We start from the raw sequence: 21244 nt of genomic DNA on the forward strand, positions 1-21244 counted from the left end.
CGGGTTCCCTCAACTGTTAGGGTGTGGCACTTTTTCACGCAGCTATCCTCCTCCATTCTCACCACATGTCCATACCAGCGCAATCGTCTCTCTTGCACGCCACAACTGATGCTTCTAATGTTCAGCTTTTCTCTCAAGATACTTACACTCTGACGGGTATTCACATTGACATTACACATCCAACGGAGCATACTGGCTTCATTCCTTGCGAGCTTACGTATGTCCTCAGCAGTTACAGCCCATGTTTCACTGCCATGTAGCATGGTTGTTCGTACGCATGCGTCATACAGTATATACATATATATACACATATATATACACACACATGTCATCGTTTAACATCCGCTTTCCATACTGGCATAGGTTGGACGGTTTGACTGAGGACTGGCAAGAGAGATGGCTGCACCAGGCTCCAATCTGATCTGGCAGAGTTTCTACACCTGGATGCCCTTCCTTACACCAACTACTCCGAGAGTGTAGTGGGTGCTTTTATGTGCCACCGGTACAAGGGCCAGTCAGGCACTACTGGCAATGACCACGCTGAAATGGTGTTTTTTACATGCCACCTGCACAGGAGCCAGTCCAGCGGCACTGGCAACAACCTTGCTCTAATGTTGCTTTTCACATACCACCGGCACAAGTGCCGGTAAGGCAATGCTGGTAAATATCACACTTGAATGGTGCTTTTTACGTGCCACCGGCACGGGAAACAGTCAGCGGCCCTGGCAATGATCACGCTTGGATGGTGCTCTTAACGTTCCACTAGCACAGATGCCAGTCAGGTGGTGCTGTCATCGGCCAGGTCAGCGAATTTGATTTCAATTTCACTTGCCTCAACAGAGATAGTGTCCAATGAAAGGAAGGTATGCATTAGTGGGCTGGTTACACCACTGGCATAGGCCATGGGTTATGGTCTCACATGGCTTGCTGGGTTTTCTCAGGCACAGCGTATTTCCAAAGGTCTCGGTCATTAGTCATTGCCTCGGTGAGGCCTAATGTTCGAAGGTCATGCTTCACCACCTCATCACAGGTCTTCCTTTTCCACAGGTTCCCTCAACTGCTACAGTGTGACACTTTTTCACACAGCCATCCTCATCCATTCTCACCATATGACCATACCAGTGCAGTTGTCTCTCTTGCACATCACATACACATTTTATATATACATATACACATCTATATCCATATACATATGTTTTCCTGAAATTTCTTTGTTTCTTCTGTGTTACATTTTTCATTAACATATAATATATATATATATATATATATATATATATATATATATATATTTACATGCACACACACATATATATATACATATATAAACGTGTGTGCGTGCGTATACACACACACACGCAAATAGAAAGGTGTTATAACGACTATTTGATAAACAACTGATGAGGGTTCGAGGATGTTTGTGTTCACTCGTGTAAGGCTTTTATTTACCCATAAATTTCTTTGTGATCGCTCTTCACTACCTTTTCTCAAGAGTCATGAAGCAAATTCTCAGGTTCAGTTTAAAAAAAAACTATACATATATATGTATATACACATATATGTACACACACACATGCGTGCACGTACACACACGCATGAACACACACACATACATAGACAACTGTATCTTCATGTTCAACAGTACTGTTTTATAAGAAACACCATGACATTAATGTCATCTTCATCTCATAATGGTAATTATCATGAGAAAAAGAATCATTAAGGACAATCAGCAGAATAAGTGAAATTGAATTTGTATTGAGCACAAAATGTAGAAATTGTTGAACACTATAGTACTAGGCAGTCTGTAGACACGTGGGCAGTGAAAATGATGGTGAAGGGGCCATTCCAGCTAGAATGTTAAAAGAAAGATGTGAAATGAAATCTCCAAGACAGAAATACTATCTAGCAAGCTAATTATGATATGGAAAATAAATAAATAAAATAAGAAACAAAAAGAAAATAAAACCACAAAGAAACCAAGTCTGAAGCAGTCACTACTGTTTCTAATGAGAAACAAACTAGTACAAAACATTTTTTGAGAGATTTGTTAAATTTTAGATTAGAGAATTTGATTGGAATGAGTTATATATACGTTTATTAATTATTATTACTAATATTTTTGGATAAGTTTAGTCAATGGAAGAAGGCAGGATCTACAGGCAACATTCCTAAACTGGTGAGACTAAAGCCTTGAACCTTAGCCTAAACAGCTGCAGGGGAAAATGTAGGTTGGGATAGAACTGAACTTAGTCTGATTATTTGCCACAGAATGAACTTCAGTAAAAGCCCCACCAAAAACCAGGAGGTGATGTTAAATTAAGCTGTGTATTTAGGGGACTTATTGTTAAGAAAAACTGAAATTTCTGGATTCATTCCCATTTTTAAAGTTTCTGTGTTTTCACCATTAGTTTTTAGTCAGTCTATTATTCAACCACCTTTAAATATCTCAAGGAAACATGAAATCTATGCAAGGTTTTAAGATAGCTATGAGTTCAAATACTTAAATCTGCAAATTTTATGACAAGTGAAAATGCTATGTTGAACTGGTTCAGATGCTGGTTTAATTGTTAAGCCATAGATGAGCCTTGATTTAAGAGAACCTATGATTAAAAATGTTGTAGCCATGATCATCAAACCTTTTTCAGACAAAGTTTTTAAAATTATATTTTCTGTTCTTTTTTTTTTCGCAAGCCAGTAGGGTGTGATTTGAGAGATTTTACTGTTATTTCTAGCAGATCAAGAGATCAATTAGAGGCTTTCCTGAAGGATTCTTCGACTATGTAGAAGCTCTGCTGTTGTCTCAATGTTTCAACAATGGATTTGATAAGTTTTTCATGAAAAATATAAGCAGCAGTGATACATATGCATGACTGAAAATAACTTTTGCCAAATATAACTACAATCCCTCACCATTAGTGGACAGCCTTGATCTCTCTGCTTTTCCTCACATATTTCATTACCAGTAATGTCAATGGGGTACATTCAACTATTTATATCTACTCCTAGTATAAAATTATATCTCTGCAACGGTAGATATTGGATATAGTTATTACTATTCATGTAGAACACATCATTTGAATCATTAGATCTGTATGTGTGCGTGTTTTCCTAGCCATAAGATTTTCAGTGTCTAGAAGTTGTCGTTTTGGATATATTTCTTGATTATCCAGCTTTTGCTGACAAAATGTGACAGTTTTAGCAGTTACATAGATAGGTGCCAGCTTCTTTGTTGCAGTCATAAATGTGACTATTGAAAGCACATACAACTTGTTTGTTTATCAATTCTATGAAGCTAGATTGCAAGCAAAAATACTGTACAAGTGGCCTCTTGTATGCTTTACACATTGGAAAAGTAAAGATGTGTGTCAGTCTTCTTCCTTACTCTCTCTCTTTCCTGGGGCTTCATATGATATGGTCTGAGATTTTTACTAACCTCTGACTTAACAACAGGCAACAATCTGTCTTCTATCAAAATTGTAACTAATATCTAACATAAACCCTTCAATCCAACCTATAAAGGTTCTATCATACACTGCATCTTCTTTCAATTGCAATATTCTGAGAACATATCAAAAAGGATTTTATTAATGCCAAGAGCATAAATGCTATTTTTCTGCGGGTGGTATTGTGTTCTGCTACAAAATCAAACAACATGCAAAATATAAATTTGATGTTATCTCACGACTAGCCTCCTATTCTTCCTCTACAGCTAAGCTTCATCATAATTTCTGTCACTGAGTAAATTTCTAGAATCTGCAACAGATTCTTTTGTTTTCCATCAAATGAATGAAGAAATATTTTTTCTCAGTAAACTCCAAAGATTTTATATTTCAAAGAATTCTAATTTGATAACCACTTATTGGAAGTTAAAGTGAAGTTGAGAAGTTTTTCCATAATGTTTTGTACAAGCCAAACTTTGGTTAGGGAAATCTAAGGAACATCAAGTCATGCCACATAGTTGGAGAAAGGAAAAAAAAAAATAGCTGTCACATAACTAACAAAATATGATCAACAGCATTATCTATATCCTTACTGATTTAGATCGAGACCAAACAACAGCTGTACGTTAGTTGGCTACTTCAGTACTTTATTTTTATACTGCCAGAAGGAAGATGAATGGCAGATACATTTATATGATGCGTGACTATAGACAACCAATAAAAGCATGAACTAATAAGCTATAACAATGCATACATGTATGTGTCTGTCTGTCTGTCTCTATCTATCTATCTATCTATATGATGAATAACTAGCTATACAAATGTGTGTACATTTTTAAGTTTCAAAAAAGCACTCAATATAGGAAAGTAGAGTGCAGTAAGTTTTATTCATACATGAAATTCATCTGACAAATGCCTTTTTCAATATACCATAGACTTATAGTGATTGGTTCTGCAATAAATTTGTGTGAATCATGATAGTGGAGTAACACTGTGATCTGCTGCTCTACTGTATATCTTAAACACTAAGACGGGCTAAGGGATGACTTCTATAGAAGTTATCTGCTTGATATAAGGGCCACAACACAAATGCTAGAGCAACACCCAGACTTTATAAAACACTCATTGTACTACTTTATTCAATCAAACTATGGGTGGCAGAATAAAGTACTGAGATATTAGTTTTTTACTCTACTAGAATAAAAGAATATTAAACAGTTAGGTAAACTGTTGTGGTAGATCAGAGAAACATATACATGTTTATATTCCTTTAAACTAAGTGTAAATACTAAACTTCTTTATCTCTTAGATACCCTTAATTACAATTTTAATAACCGAGATCGCTGACCACGACATTTAAAATTTTTTTTCTCCTTGTTCTTCTCCTTATTTCTTTCTGTTGAAGAGCGTAGCTCGAAACGTTAAAGACTTTCTCTATTCCCGAGCGTTAAACTAATACATCCTTTTGTTGTTTACACCACCTGTCCTCGTCTGTTGTTGTTTTTTTCGTAAATTCTCCCATATATATATATATATATATATATATATATATATATATATATATATATATATATATATATATGTATATATATATATATGTATATATATATATTATATACACACACACACCTACCAGATACTGACTTTTGGGGTACTTTCATTCATATATATATATATATGAAAGTACCCCAAAAGTAGATACCTGATGGGTATCTTTCAATCACTTTTGATTATTTTATAAACATCTCATTTGCATCTACATCTACACTCAGCCTTAAAAGAGATGATTTATAAAAAACAAATTTCTACTCTGGAAGATTGTTGGTGGCACAACCTGAGAAGAATATGTTGTTCCAAACCTTGTTTAATACCAGCTAACTATATGTAAGAAAGGATGAATAAGTATGTTGACATCATATATATTGTTAGTAATGTGACAGAACAATCAGCAAAAGAATCTAGATTGAGAACCAAGGCTTGCAGTTTCTTTTCAAACTACTCAATTCTACCATGTCAAACTTGAACCAAGATCATAATAATGGTAGCAAAACAGCAGCAGCAGCAACAACAGCAGCAGCAGTACTATTAGTAAGTTTGTATAAATATTTACAGAGATATACACATGCACATAATGCACTGGTTAGTGTGCATGAGCATGTCTGTATAAATATCTATGTTTCTCTCTATATATACATGTGTGCATGTGTGTGTGTATGTGTATATATATATATATATATACACATACACACATATATATATGTACATATAAATATATGCATATATATATATATATGGATACACACACACATACATGCATATATGTTCACAGAATTTACCTACCTGACGTTCCTAACCAGCATTGTCTGCTCAGAAGGTCCTGCTCTGTGGAACAGCGAGAGTTCGTCTTGGAAAACGAAACTAACCCATGGAAAAATGTGGTGGGAAGAAGAGTAGTAGTAGTAATAGTAGAAAATAACATAGATGAAGACAGAAAGGAAAAGTGAGCAAAGTCAAGAAAAGGAAAAAAAAAGGGAGAAAAAACATTAAAATTAGGAATTCCCAACTATAGGAAAATGGAATTCCAAACTGTGATAATTTTAAATGGCAATTTTGTGGAGGTGCTTAATGATAGGGACACATTAAAAGCTGCGTGTCTTCAAGCTAGTGTATTTTAAACTAAGCTACAGATATTGGTGGAATAAGGCAACATAAGACAACAGATAGAACTCATACATAATATACATAGTAAATCATTATAGCACACATTGATTTCAGGTAAAAATAACACACATTTCAAATGCAATATAAGAGAAAGGTTGAAATTCTAACTCACTGCAAGTGATAAGAAAGAAAATGCAAGGCATTCTGCATGAATTCTTTGCACTGTCTCTTTAGTTTTCTTATCCACTTCTGATCACTAAATATTTCAATTTCTTTTGGAATCTCAAAATTATTGAAATTATCATTGGTACCATCATCATCATCATCATTATTTTAAAAGCTATTATTAGAACTATTACAAGCTATATTAGTTAGCAGGGATGTTCTCTTAAGGTTTGGTGACAACAAGCCTCCTCAGATATCAAGAATCTTTTTAAAGATTCTTGCAGAATTTAGGAGTGCACTTTTCTGTAGGCTGACAATGTGCGTCTCAATTCCAATATATATATAATACTGAATATATTATATATCAAGTCTCTATTATTATTATTATTATTATTATTATTATTATTATTATTATTATAAGGAAGTCAAAAGGTGACTGAATTGGTAGAGCAAGACAGAATTCAGTTGTACCACTGAGTTGAAATCAGCTTTGCTTTTCAGTCTTTCAGGATTGATAAAACACGTACCAGTTATTAACTGTGCCCTCTCACAAAAATTATACCTTTGTGCTTACAATAGAAATCATTATTAATAATATTATTGTACTATTTTTTTAGCTGAAATCTAGCTAGAGCCATCTTAGCAGATCATTCATCCTTCCATGAACAATAAAATCTATAACTCTAATGCATTCTGATAAATTTTATCAACTTCATCAAATTCCTGAGAAAGGATTTTTACATCTACAATAAATAAATAAAAGAACAAAATTCAGGGTATTTTTGCATAACAGCCTGATTGTAAAGTACAGAAATAAAATTAAAATGGTTAAATTCTATTGAATAATAATAATAATAATAATAATAATAATAATAATAATAATAATAATAATAATAATAATAATAATGATAATAATAATAATAATAACAACAACAATAATAATCTAAGCTAAAACTGGAACTACAAAATACTACGATAAAACAATGACTAGAAAACCCTTACATGGCAAATACAAATAGACAATATTAACTCCCCACACTGGCTGAGACTGAAGGTTTCTTAATTGTGGCACAAGATCAAAGCCTCCTTACCAGAAACCACCAAAACTAGATAATGAAGCAGAATACAATAAGTAACTGTAGAATATGCGGTGATGGGGAAGAAACAGTTAATCATATTTCTGACAGCTCAGTCTTGAACAAGAAGGAATATATTCCCTGACATGACTCAAAGTTATGCCAACACTGTGAAATTCAACAGAAAAAAAAAATGGTATAGGCATACCCGAGAAAAGATCTCAGAAACTGACAACACTACCATAGTCTGGGATATGCCAATACACACATAGGGAGATCAAGGTTAACTGACAAGATATTGTTATCAAGGACTGTCCCAACAGACAACACTGTATCTCTAAAAGAAATGAGAAACTCTTGAAATACAAAGATCTGGAAATAGAGATAATCTAAATATGGAGTCTGGAAACAGAAACAATCCCTATAATATAGGTGCTTTAAGTATGATAAAAAAGGAAAAAGAGCATACAGACAAATACATAAAACACCAGGACTTACAGATATATAAAACATACAGAAAATAATACTGCAAGGCATCACACAAATCACAGCACATACCTAAGGCACACAGAGCTTCACTCAGTAGTACAGTGAAAGCACACAATAACAAATAAGACTGCTAAATAAATAATTATAATGATGATGATACAAAATAACTTAAGAATGCTAAATAATTTTATATAAAGTCCTGACAACTACAGTTTTTAAGTGGTTTGTTATTCTTTAGGAAAACAATAAGTACATTAAGGGATGTATGGATGTAGATGAATAGAATAGTAATTGATGAATTGAGTAATTTTTGAAGACAACAGAAAAAGAAATTCTAACCAGAGCATGTATTGAACTGAAAAACATTTGGCAGCATTTCAAAGTCCTGGATAAGGCTATGGATCATAGATGTTAAATGATGATGATATAGTGTAAACATGGAAAACCTCCAATAAGCTGCATGATAAAGAAAAGATAAGAACAAAATCCCCTTAAAAACCAGATCAATCTAAATAAGAGGTGGAAGTTTTCAAAATGTTTTTTCTTTCACACTGACCTTCATGTCTAGCTCTAAATTCACTAACCACAAATTATTACAAATAATATAGATGAACTGTAAGCCTTCTATGTAGATGATTTAAAACTATTTACAAGAAACTACACCCAGTTAGAGAAACTGAAGACATAAATTAATTGAAACTGAGAACATTTAATCAAGTTTCAAACAGTTAATTTTGAGAATTAGAAGAAAAGCAGCTTAGGATGAAACTGCTAGAATTACAACACAAAAATGATAGAGAAAAGTACAATACAAGAACTAGACTAGCAAACTATAATTCAAGTGAAGGTTGTACATACATAAATTAAATACCAAAAGACCTTTTATCTGTTGCTTTACTGATTCCATTATCCACTATTCTTGTAATATTTTCAATAATGGTTATGAATGAGTAAATGACATATTGACACAAAGGAAAGACAATCAGTGAAGAGGCTGACAATAAATAAAACTTAAGCCATAACTATAAAAAAATATATATAGGAAACAGAATAAACAACAACAAAAATAGAATGTTCACATGGAAGATTGGGTAATGAACAAAATCATAATTCTGGTATGCAGCATGGTGAACTAAAGAACAGTGTAAAGAAAGAAACATGAGAGGGGATGTATTATCTCTACTGTGAGATCTGTTATGGTTGAAGGGAAGTACAATAAGTGAGAAATATATACACAAACATAAATCTAAATCTATGTACAAACAAGCACACAGTTTCTGTATACTAAATTCACTCACAAACCATTGATCAACAAGGGGATATAGGATTCGCTTGATCAAGCCGTGTATATGTGTGTGTGTGTGAGAGAGAGAGAGAGAGAGAGAGAGAGAGAGAGAGAGAGAGAGAGAGAGAGAGAGAGAGAGAGAGAGAGAGAGAGAGAGAGAGAGAGAGAGAGAGAGAGAGAGAGAGGTGTTGTGTTTGTGTGAGTAATGTGTATATATGTAAATAAATACCCTTTTAACAGTTGTCTGTGACTCCATGGGTTGGATGGGGATACTTATGGCAGGATGCTCTTTCTCTAACCAACTGTTATCTGCTTTTCAAATAATGGTATCTTGGAAAGTACAGAGAATTTGGCCACAATGTCAACAAAGAATGTAAACATCATATAGCATTTTGTTCAAGCGAGTCTGTGGATATCACCATCCAAGAATACTGACACACACACACAACACAACTCCCTTACAGTTTCCTTCTATCAAATTCATGTAGAGGATGTTGGTTTTTATATATTTCTCATGTCAACTCATGGTTGAATGTAATATATTTATTTGTGTTTTCCTTTATGAGACTTTTGATTACGTGCTCATCCTTTTTGTACCTGTTATGCATCTAATTCATATTATACACTTGTGTATGATATGTGTATTTTTCATACAAGCACTGTCTACTCTATTTGTTGCATTGTATTTCTATTTATATTCATCAGAAGCTTAGTCTACCTATCTATTTGAATATCTGTTAATTAGTTTGCTTTATTCTGTGGATTTCTTTAACAAGTGTTGCATTTGTAGAAGAGAATCTAAATGCTCTTCCCAATAGTGATATTATACCTACACACTCACACACATATGTATACACAGACACTTATATATTAAGGGTACTAAGAAGCTGAGAGTCTGATGGAACACAAATTTGTTTACAAGCCAATGAAAGGTGTCCTTGCAATCAACTGATCAGTATGGAGTTAATGACTAAACATTAACAAAGACAGGTGTTGTGTCTGAATATGCTCTGTCTGATATCCCATAAACAAGGACTTTAGTGAGCTGCATGTTTGGTATTGTATGTTTTACAAATTTCATAGGGACAACAATGCAACATGTGTAAGGGAAAGCATATGAGCTGTATATCCTGATGGTCCAAGTGTTTGGAAACACCAATGGTGGTTTAACAAATTCAGAAGGAGTGATTTTGTTCTTATGGATGGGTGCTAATCAAGAAGACCAAATGTTTTTGATAATGATGCAGTAAAAACAGCAACCGAAGAGGATCCATGCCAAAGTATTGGGAACTTATTCTGGAGAATAAACCTTGGTCCACTGTGGAAAATCATCTCAAGCAAATTTGAAAATGGAGCAGAGAAGGGAAATGGGTATCTCCTGAGCTGTCCTTCAAAAATTAAGCAGCGTGTTCAACAAGATAACACAAGAAAAGAGAAATTCATTAGGCAGGGATGCTGTACATCATTCTTCCTACTCACCAAACCAAGCACCGTTGAATATTTACTTATTCTGATCACTTGAACACTTTACTAGTGGAAAACCATTCAGAAGCAGAGACGATGTCAAAATAGCACTCCAAACATTTTTTTATTCTAATTTACCTGATTTTTTAAACTTGAGGAATCAGAAAACTGGTTTTGAGGTGGGAAAATGTTATTATTCATAATGATCGTAAATATATTTTGAATGAATAAATACATTTACAATATGTTTTATTCTAATTTGAACTCATTGCATGATATGTAACATTACTCTTCTGTACTCCTAATGTACACACACAGACACAATTAGAAATCACAGTTATCATTTCTATGTCAGATGGTCCATCACTAAATAAGAAGATAGTGGGTGGATCTAATGCAGAGTACACACTTCATGCTATTTTGCTTGTTGTCTTGCATATTTTACTGCAAATACTTTGTTCAGTCAATCAGATCAGAATAGGGGCATTGCACAGTAAGGAGCAGGTAACTAGAGTGTGACCTCTTTTTACATAACTACAAACTGTATCACAAGACAGAGATCTGTAAAATGCTAGTTATTACATCATTATAATTTCAATTAGTTTAAATAAGCCTTGAAAATTGATAAGATATCTGTTATTTAACAATATCTTGAAAGCTTATTTCATACAAACATGAAACATAAAATCAAATGTCAATTATATCTTTCTATTTGACTATTCATAGTCAATGAATAACTTGAGTAATGAGAGAGAAATTATAGTTGTTGTTCATCCCTTCTTGCAGGACATTAGCAATGCAATGAAAATAAAACCCAGGCTGTAGGCTTGGCTATTAAGGAATGAATTTTTTTTCATGGCCGGATGAAGCATTCTACATGTTATTAGAAGAATTAATATAGGTGGGATGCGATTGTAAATTTGACAATTTGTATGTGATTTAGTTTGAGAGTTGGTTGACTTCTTTACTGTCAACCACTGTTTTTAACAGAGACAAACATTAACTATTCAACCCATGTTTACATGGAGAGAAAATAGTGGCAAAAACTCAAAAAGCAATTTTAACTTGAGTAATTGTGACTTTGGTATATAAGACCTAAATCTATACTCTGCACTATTAAAATCAACACAAAATAGTGAAAAAAAAAAATAACAATAATTTCACTTTCTTGAGGAAGAATAATAATCACATATTAAAAATAAACATATTGGCTGCATTGAATATTTGAGTTAGAGGTGGTTGCTTGCTGCTCTTTCTAAAAAAGCGGCCTACAAAAAACATATTTAACATGCATATGCAACAAAATATGACGCATTCTCTCCATCTTCCTAAAAAAGGACTGGCAGTAGAGAAGTAAGTTTTCATTGGGAAAGCATGAGGATTAAGAAAGTATCTACCTGTAGAATTTAAGATTTAGTAATAAACTTAAGACTATAGTCAGCAACTTGACTTTAAATACCACACCTAATACCATTTAAAATTCTTCATTCAGTGATCTCTCACTCAATGGAACCGATTTTCTCACAATAAATCAACTTCCAACTATCTAAACTCCAGATTATGGCCTCTATTTCGCTTATATGCTCGCCACCTGTATTATACAAACACTCCTAAAATGGGTAATGATGATACTTTTCAAGCAAAATAAAAGGAGAAATTTTCAAAAAGTAAAAAGAAAAACAAACAAAAAGCATCAGCAAATTTGAATGATATGAGGCCTACTCTTGAGTGGTTATGGGTAAATCTTATGTTTGCACCAATCCAGTTTCTTCATTAACAGTAACTTTTCGATGTTCAAAGACATAATTAACAGAAAATTGTTTCAATAATGAAAAGGTGGTATCAGTGAGTATTTATTGCAGAACAATTTAATGAAACCAAATTCAACATTAGAGCATGGCAATAGCAGAAACATACCATCAAAATGAACACATGCCTTGAGTAAGAGAAAACTAGGATATTACAATAACTTCTCTAAAATGGTTTGTATATTAGTAAATGTACAGTGATTTATGACCTCTATCTTATTTGCCTTTCTTTATGGTTTTATGAACACATTTTAGTTAATAAAATCTCTGATTGTCTTTTATCAACTGAAACATATTAGTGAAGTAAACCAAATCACACAACATATGGTTGAGTAATTACTTAGTAAAAACAGAGAAAAGAGAAAATTTGTTATCACAAGGTTGCAGCAGTTTGGCTGCAGACCGACAGAGGTTCATGTCTTGTTTTTAGCACTGTGTTGTGTCAATTGACAAGACATTTAATTATCCCTGGCTCAGTCTGCATTAGGATAGTAAATTAAGAGCACATCTGTGAAAAGTAAAAGCATTGCATAATTAATGAGTGTTATTTTAGCTTGAGCTACAATCATAATAAAAAAAGGATGATTAGCTTTCACTGGTCTAACTCACCAAGCTGTAAATAAGTGACATGACAAGTTCAAATGAAAATGGAATGGATGCTTTATATAGTACATGAATGTTTTCTTCAAATTCTACCAAGAATACAACCAATCTGTGAACTTAGTAGGGTTAATAATAACCCACTGATAGATACAACTGATTAAAAGTTAAACAATTAACTGTATATAACCCACTTGCATGAGATAGCTAAATATTAATTTAACAAATCTTCTAACAAGAGACAAGAGATTAAGAATAACAGATGTTGTTAGCTAATAATTTAGTAGCTAACTTGTAGCTTTGAGAATACATTTATCTGTAAATTAACATTTATTAATCATAAGGTGCTCAGTTGTAAGTCCCTAGCTAGCTGCACTTCAATCCATTTCTACAGCTTCTAAACTATCCATATATACTCCCACTCATCCATATATATTCCAAGGATTCAAACCTGTCAATTTATAATCAGTCATATGCAGTTTTCATTTTTATAACAGTTCTATAATAACTATCTGTCTCTGAGTCATATTTAATATGTGGTAGCTTTCAGTTTATGCGTGGTAGTCTACATTAACTTGTGACATCTCTGGTTAACTGTAGCAACACCAGTTAATTTGTTGTAGTCCAGTTTAATATGTGACAACCCCAGTTAATCTATGACATGATTAATTAATCTATAGCAGCTCCATTTAAATTGTGACAAACCCATTTAATCAGTGATAGCTCTGGATCATTTGATTTTAAAAGATTCAGGAGATTGCTTTCATTTGCCCAGTATCTGAATGGTGAGATAAATCACTGTTATATCTCTACCACTAATATCAACGGCAACACAAAAGCTAGATACACTCTTTTCAAAGAAACTAGAGTGAAAATTTTCATGGGAATTAGTAAAACTAAATCCCTCAAAACAAACTAAAAATCCATGCAGGTTAAAAAACAAAAAACAAGAGGATAAACAAAATTAAACAAAAATCAAAACCTCATTTAACCAAATCTTTGTTGATGTTGCTGCAAATGCTATTATAGATCAATTCTCATCTGTTTTATAGTTGACAGAAGGCAAGCTAACTGAATATTTAGGAGCATCCTGCAGATGCTGCAGCTTATTTAGTGTTTCAGTTATGGTCATCTAGTTTGAAACATGGACATGAAAAGCAAGTAAGCTCTGTTTTCATAAAGTTTGTAGATGGAAACTTGGCTACTGTGTTGTGCAAGTCAAGTGTCTATGAAGAAGTTAATTCACTGTTAAAGTGCTTCCAACTGGCAGGCAGTTTGTTGAGGAAGATTTGCTTGATTGTTATGCTGATCATGTCAAATGATTATACAGAAGGTTCCACTCTGGTTTAAGTAACCCACCATTTTAAATTCAATAATAAATATTTGTTAAGGGAGATTTGGCTACTATACTGAACACAACGACTACAGAGAATCTTCTTTGCTAGCACATGCAGATCCTATTGTGGAGTGAGTAATCATAGGATATAAAATTTTAAATCCATGGTTTATATTTTAGAGACAGTGGAAAGTTGAAAACAAAGATTTGGCTATTATACAGAACTGGAGTGACTATATAGAAGCTCTCTTGAGGTTCAATAAGATGTCTATATATTGTGTAGCATATGGTGTATCTAGGAAAAATGTTAGTAGGAAAAGAGCATAATCGATAAATAAGTGTTGTAGTTTGCTTGAAGCATTGTAATATCAAAGAAGGTAAAAGAGAGGAAATAGAAAGCTTTTGACAATGTGGAAAGTTTTATAAAACCTTTATATTTCAGGTGCAAAGCCCATCTTCAGAAAAAAAAAGAAAATCTGGGAAATGTCTGGTTATGTAGGTTCCATTAACCCATTCAAATCCCTTAGCATAATGTAGCAACAGCAGTCACTCTCCAAACATAGGTGTAATCAATGCTCCAAGCATTGATGTAAATGAACTTCCAGCTTGGAAGTTTGTTGCTGCTACATAATGCTAGGTAATTTAAATGGGTAAATGGAACCTACATAACTGGACATTTCCCAGACTGTTTTTCTTCTGAAGATGGGCCTTTGCATCTGAAATATAAAGGTTTTATAAAACTTTCTGCATTGTCAGAAGCTTTCTATTTTCTCTCTTTTACCTTCTTTGATAATTGATAAAATATGAACTGAATGTTTAGACAACTCCAGATAAATCAAGCAAGGAATATAGGCCACACATTAAACATAACATTGAGATAGATTGAGAAAGAAACATGAGCTAGCAATATATTAGAAATAACAAATTTTAGTTATGGATTATAAAAGAAACTAAGTTTCTACTTACTCTCACTATCCATTTTACCTACATTTTGGGGGAGGAGAAATAATAAATAGCTATAATTAAATGTGGTTATCATGTTATCACAGCTCTCATATTATGAGAATGATGTTATGGGAAAGACTAATGTGGTGTACAGTGAGGACAGCATATTGTATAAAATCCAAGAAAGTTTGGAGGTGTCAACAACTTTAGAGTGTAGTTTGCAGCTATGATTGTACAACAGTGATACAGAGTAGCACACAACTGAATGACAGTGTAGTCTTCACTGGGGAATACTGTAGAATGTATAGTTGTAGGACAATGCGGCGTAAAGCTGTGGGATAGTACAGTGTAATGCACAACTGTAGAACAGTGTTGAAGGACAGTGTAGCGCACAACTGCAGGACAGTATAGCGAACATGTACTGGGTACTGAGGTGCATAGTTGAGGGGCAGTGTAGTATATAGCTATAGGTTATATATTTATTTATTTCTCTCTTTTCTTACTTTAAGAAAAAAAAAAAAAACGACTCTATATCTATCTGATCTGATTAAACAACAAAGGACTTTCTGATTTATCTGATTTCCATTAAAAGTCTTGAATTTGATATCACACTGATGAGGTCATGATAAGATTGAAATGCGTATTATTTTTATTACCTTCATTACTACAGATTATCTATAAAATAAATTAAACAGAGTTCTATTATTATTATTATTATTATTATTATTATTATTACTACTACTACTACTACTACTGCTATCAAATAGTCAATCTTCACTTCAATAATGTGAAATGGATTGGACTGATCAAAAAATGCTTGTTAAAGGAAAACATTTCCAGTCATTGTTTAACGACAGTTGTGGGCTCATTAATGTATGACGATAGTTATCATCACATGTTGTTTGTCATGAAGGCAACAGCTAAAAGAATGCAAAGAACTGAGTGTTCATGTTGCTTGTCTCATGATGTATGCACATGAAATATGGCTGCAGTTGAATACGAAAAGGCTTAGATGGAAAAGAATTTGCATTGAACATTTGAATTTAGGAAAGACCTGCCATTAAAATCTGTAGCAGGGAAAACTAATGAATTCATTCAACTTTCTCTTCTCTCTCACTCTATCTCATTCACATCTATCTATCTATCAATTTGAAAAAGATCCAGGCACTTTTATTTTCTCTTGCCACCTTTTTTATATTAAAAACTGTAGCCATCTGATTTCATTAAAAACAAAACAAAAACAGCTTTCTGATTTAACTGTTCTCCATAAGTTATCGTGAATTTGATATCACTTTGATGAAAATTGAGATATGTACATATGACTGGAAATTTATCTCTATAATTTTTTGTTACTATGAAATAGATTGAACACAGTTCTACAGTTGGATTACTATTATTGCAAGAAAAATAAATAGATAAGTATGAAATAGCTTCTCTCCCTCACTAAAGTAAAATGAATGGACCAATTTTAAAAAAAGAATTATGTTTGCTTTTTATTCACTTTTATTTTTATACTATTACTATTATTATCATTATTATTATTGCCTTAGCTTGACTTGGTGCTTATTACAATGAATTCATCACTATTAAATAATGTTGAATATATTATTTAACAATGTACTCAGCCATTACCAAGTTCTTGATGAGCTATGCATTCTTCAGATAACATTTCAGTGATAACTACACAGACATTCAACTTTAATAATTATGATTGAAAGTTTCTGAGCAACAGACTGTTTTATAAAGCTACATATAGTATCACAATTAACATAACTCATAAACATACAAATATATTGCATGCTTACATTATTTTAATATATTTCTGATTCACATAAGATGTTTTTACACATACATACATACATATACCACACTAATATCTGGAGAAAATACCGTAATTTTTAAACCTTTAGTTAGTTCTTTATATCATTACAGCAAACTATGACCTGAAACTATATTTTGGTACATACATTCCCTCTGAGATTATTGTTTGATAAATTTTGGCAGGAATTTCTCCACTGAAATGTACAGGCTTAACAGTTTATCAAATATACAGTTAAATAAGGGCCCTTAATTATGTTAGTACCTCAACCAATTTATGTGGCACCCCAGAAGAGATGAGAAGTATCTACTCTATTATTAATTGTTGCTGTTTCAACACTGTATGGTTCAGTTTATGCAAATACCTATACACAAAAAAAAAAAAGGGAGAAAAAAGTCAGGTAGGAACAATTCTTAGAATGTCAGAGAATATCAGTTGATTTAGCTTCAAGAAATTGCATCTAAACTCTTAAGTTGGCCAGGCCATCTAACTAAACACATACCACAGTATCATAATTGATGAATGGTCTGCTAGATTGAATTGTTGGGTTGCAATCCTCTAATACAGAATTTAGCAGCTGTCATTATTTTTTTAATTATATGAGCATAAACCTGTCATTGAAGACTGGTGTCTTTTGCATTTGTTGGTGCTGAACCAAAGATGTGTCAAGTGCAGATATAATTTCTTGAAGCAAGAGGAGTTGGTCATTTCTTAGTTAAATAGTGAATTCAGGAGTTAAATAGTGAATTCATTTTTAAACACCCCAGTGCTATAAGGAGTTAAGAAACCTAAGAGTGTAAAAAAGTAGACAGCTGACAATTCTTGTGAATGACCCCAGTAAAATAAACATATTAGCAAAGTATATTATCCAGCTATGAATGATAATTTTGGGGTAATATGAACACATATAAAAGTAATAAGAATTGTGGAAAAAAAAAAAAAAAAAAAAAAAAAAAGCATTATAATCAACAAATAACACCTAGAAATGAACATACATAATAATAATATTAAAATACTGGTCTAATAGGGCGAGAACAGAGAAACATTGAGACCTAAATAACTAAACAGTACACTTAAATCAATACTGAAATTATATTAATATCATTACTTTTAGTGTCTTCATCTTCCAGTGTAGCACTGCTATCTGTGGATTCTTTAATACCATCGTTTTTCTTTGCCACCAAGCTACGACCTGAAATAGAGAAAAGAAATTTGAGTGGTAATTCTAGCAAATTTCAAAATGAACAAAATTACATTGAGGCTGGAAAGATACTGTACAATAGAATATCACTTGTAATTAGAAGTATGAGGTGGTGGCCATGGCAACAGAACATTATGCTTGTGATTTGGCTGATTATGACTTCGGACACTTGTGACATGGTGTAGTCATTACATGACACAGTTTATGACATGGAGGTCAGTTAAAATGTTCATAAAATATAGAGGCATGGGTGATTTGGTTGCTTGTTTGACTATGAATGACATGTATAAGGTTTGAGGATATAGGTCCAAGGTAGAGAGGTTAAAAAAGGGAAGAGATGAAGTGGTCAAGATGGCAGAAGACAGTGAAAGGAACGGGGAGAGGAAAGATATACAGCACATTCCTAATACACAAGTTAGGCGGGGGTGGGGTGGGGTAAGGGACAACTTCCCTGATTCCATGTACCAATAGTATTGATACTTAATATCAGGTATGGAGACTAATCTTTTTCAAAACAGCTGTCATGAATGCTGATCCTATGGATCATGTAGCTTTTACTATGGAGGAATTCAACTCTCAACTAGTGATGCAGTAACTTATAATTGCAGTTAAATGAACAGGGCTGTTGACAGTTCAGTATGATGGATAGCAACAAAGACAAAACATGAATCGGCATTCTCCACAATTATAGAAACCTTTATACCAGAGAACAACACAGGACATAATTTGTATATAAAGCTTTGCTAGTGGCAGATAGCTTCATTATACATGTTATACATTATATACACGGTCACCAAAAGTTATATGAAGTCACTGCATTGTTACATGCAGTTCACTGTAAAGATCCACGTGCAGCAAGTTCAAACTGCAAAACAACAGAAACACAGCAGCTAAGATAAACACTTGGAGCATTTCTAGAGGGCAAGATAAAAATTAAAGTTGTCTCCCATTACCTTGTGTATTTACCACTATAATCTCTCTCCTTCCCACATCTCTCTGCCATTTCTTCTTTATTTGAGCATGTTTATTACACACACACACACAATTATTATATACAAATATGTGCGCATCTCATACATCATCTCACATAACCCAAATTTCACTGACACACCTTTCTACACACTCATACATTCTCTCGCTCATACATGCACCCCTCCTACAAATACACAAACACTTCACATTTTCCTCACATTCTAATACATATATACACATACACTCATTATATGCTCACATACACCTTTCACTTCCAATACACACACACACACTTGATACAAAATACACAGTGGAAATAAAATTTTATCCTTTGGCAAAGTAAATACATAGTATATGTTTAGTTGGAAAACAAATACAACACAGAAATACTGATTTAAGTAGTTAGTATTCACAATATTTATATTGATAGATATTCTGGTGTACTTATGTAGCATGGTGTGCCTTCCTTAAGGCTGAATACTATATCCATAATACTGAATGTTTTAGATATATTGGTTCATATACTTATATAGCAGAGTGCTTAAGATTTAACACTTCACTATTCATTGCAGTGATGGTGTTAGATATGTTGGTATATATATAAAGTGATGTGACTTGTATATGGTTTAACAATATGGCATGTATAACACTAATGGTGTTAGATATAGGAGTGTATTTATATAGATTAGAATTGTTAGTGTGTCTTGCTTAAGGTTTAACACCTTAGAATTAATAACATCAGTGCTGTTAGTGATGTTGAAGTACAGGGTGTCCACAAAGTCGGGGTACATGATGATTAACACATACTTTAAGAAATTGTTATTTCTTATATTTAATTGTTTATGTTATGATTTTATTTACTCCATGTACCCACATAGGGATTAACACATACTTTAAGAAATTATTATTTCTTATATTTAATTGTTTATGTTATGATTTTATTTACTCCATGTACCCAGTCTTTGTGGACACCCTGTATTTATACAGATTGATGTGATTATCAAGGAAGTTCTGCTACTATGAGATATAACATGCCAGCAAGGTCTGGCAGGGGTGGTTTGACTATTAAAGGTTTAAGGTCCCAAATTATTTAGATAACAAACAAATAGAAATTTAATTTGAAAGCTCCATTTGAATAAATGAGAAAAAAGAAAGCTAATGTCATTTGGATCAATTAATAAAAGGTATCTTGGGTTGTGAACATATTTGGGTCATGACAGCAATAATTGATTCTCACAACTGTTAAGGCAGAATTTTGATAACATGCAATTGATTTTGCAAAGAATATGCATGTGTGTGTATGTGTGCATGTGTGTCTATACATGAGAGAATGTGTTTAAAAGTTTAGTTACCTATATGTAACAGACTTTAAACACTTTTTTTTAATGCTTTTTAATATAAAATTTATGTGAGTGAGCGCATGCGTGAGTGAGTGTATATGTGTGTGTGTGTGTGTGAGGAAGTGAGGGGTGTTGTAGAGTTAAGTTTAAGACTGAAGAAAAAGGGAGTAGCAGTACCTTTTGCAACAGAAGCCCCCATCGTGATCGTTAGCCTTGGCCTAGAATGGTGTGGCGTGCAGTGCAGAAGTAATGGCTATGGTAGCTTCCAATGATACGAAACAAAAGCAAATGCCACCGATAGTAACTGCTACCAACTGTGGCACAGTAGCAATGATGGCAGGTGGTAGAAGACTCTAGCAGCCACCCTGGATTTATAGACAGGTGACTATTTCATTTGTAGAGGGTGGATAGAAAGGGTGAAGGTGGTGAATGAAGTTTGTCTTGAGAGAGAGGAGGAAGAAAAGTAAAGAAAGTTTAGTGTAATCGTAAAGGTAACTAGATAGCAGAACAACAATGGAAGGGGTGTGATGAGGTTTTGTTACTGGAGTTGTTTGTGGCATGTGTGAGGTTTCTTTCTTTTGTTTTTTGTGTTCATTGCTGATTACAAATATAGAATTGCAGTGGCAACCTAACCCACCAATCC

At 33.2% G+C, this 21244-nt stretch overlaps 1 protein-coding gene across 19 annotated transcripts in view; it reads right to left on the reverse strand.

Annotated features, from left to right (window-relative positions):
• LOC106874089 (calcium/calmodulin-dependent protein kinase type II delta chain) overlaps positions 1 to 21244 on the reverse strand; it is a 343297-nt gene that overhangs the window by 42268 nt on the left and 279785 nt on the right. For 8 of the 19 annotated variants that reach the window (XM_052967919.1, XM_052967916.1, XM_052967912.1 and 5 more), the window contains one exon: positions 18197 to 18280. In XM_052967919.1, the coding sequence (XP_052823879.1) occupies positions 18197 to 18280 (84 nt within the window). Of the gene's footprint in view, positions 1 to 5780; positions 5859 to 15290; positions 15309 to 18196; positions 18281 to 21244 lie in introns of all 19 variants that reach the window. The other 11 variants (XM_052967902.1, XM_052967905.1, XM_052967907.1 and 8 more) reach the window with 3 other exon arrangements.

Source organism: Octopus bimaculoides, chromosome 5 (genome assembly GCF_001194135.2).
Source record: "Octopus bimaculoides isolate UCB-OBI-ISO-001 chromosome 5, ASM119413v2, whole genome shotgun sequence".
Classification (NCBI taxonomy): Eukaryota; Metazoa; Mollusca; class Cephalopoda; order Octopoda; family Octopodidae; genus Octopus; species Octopus bimaculoides.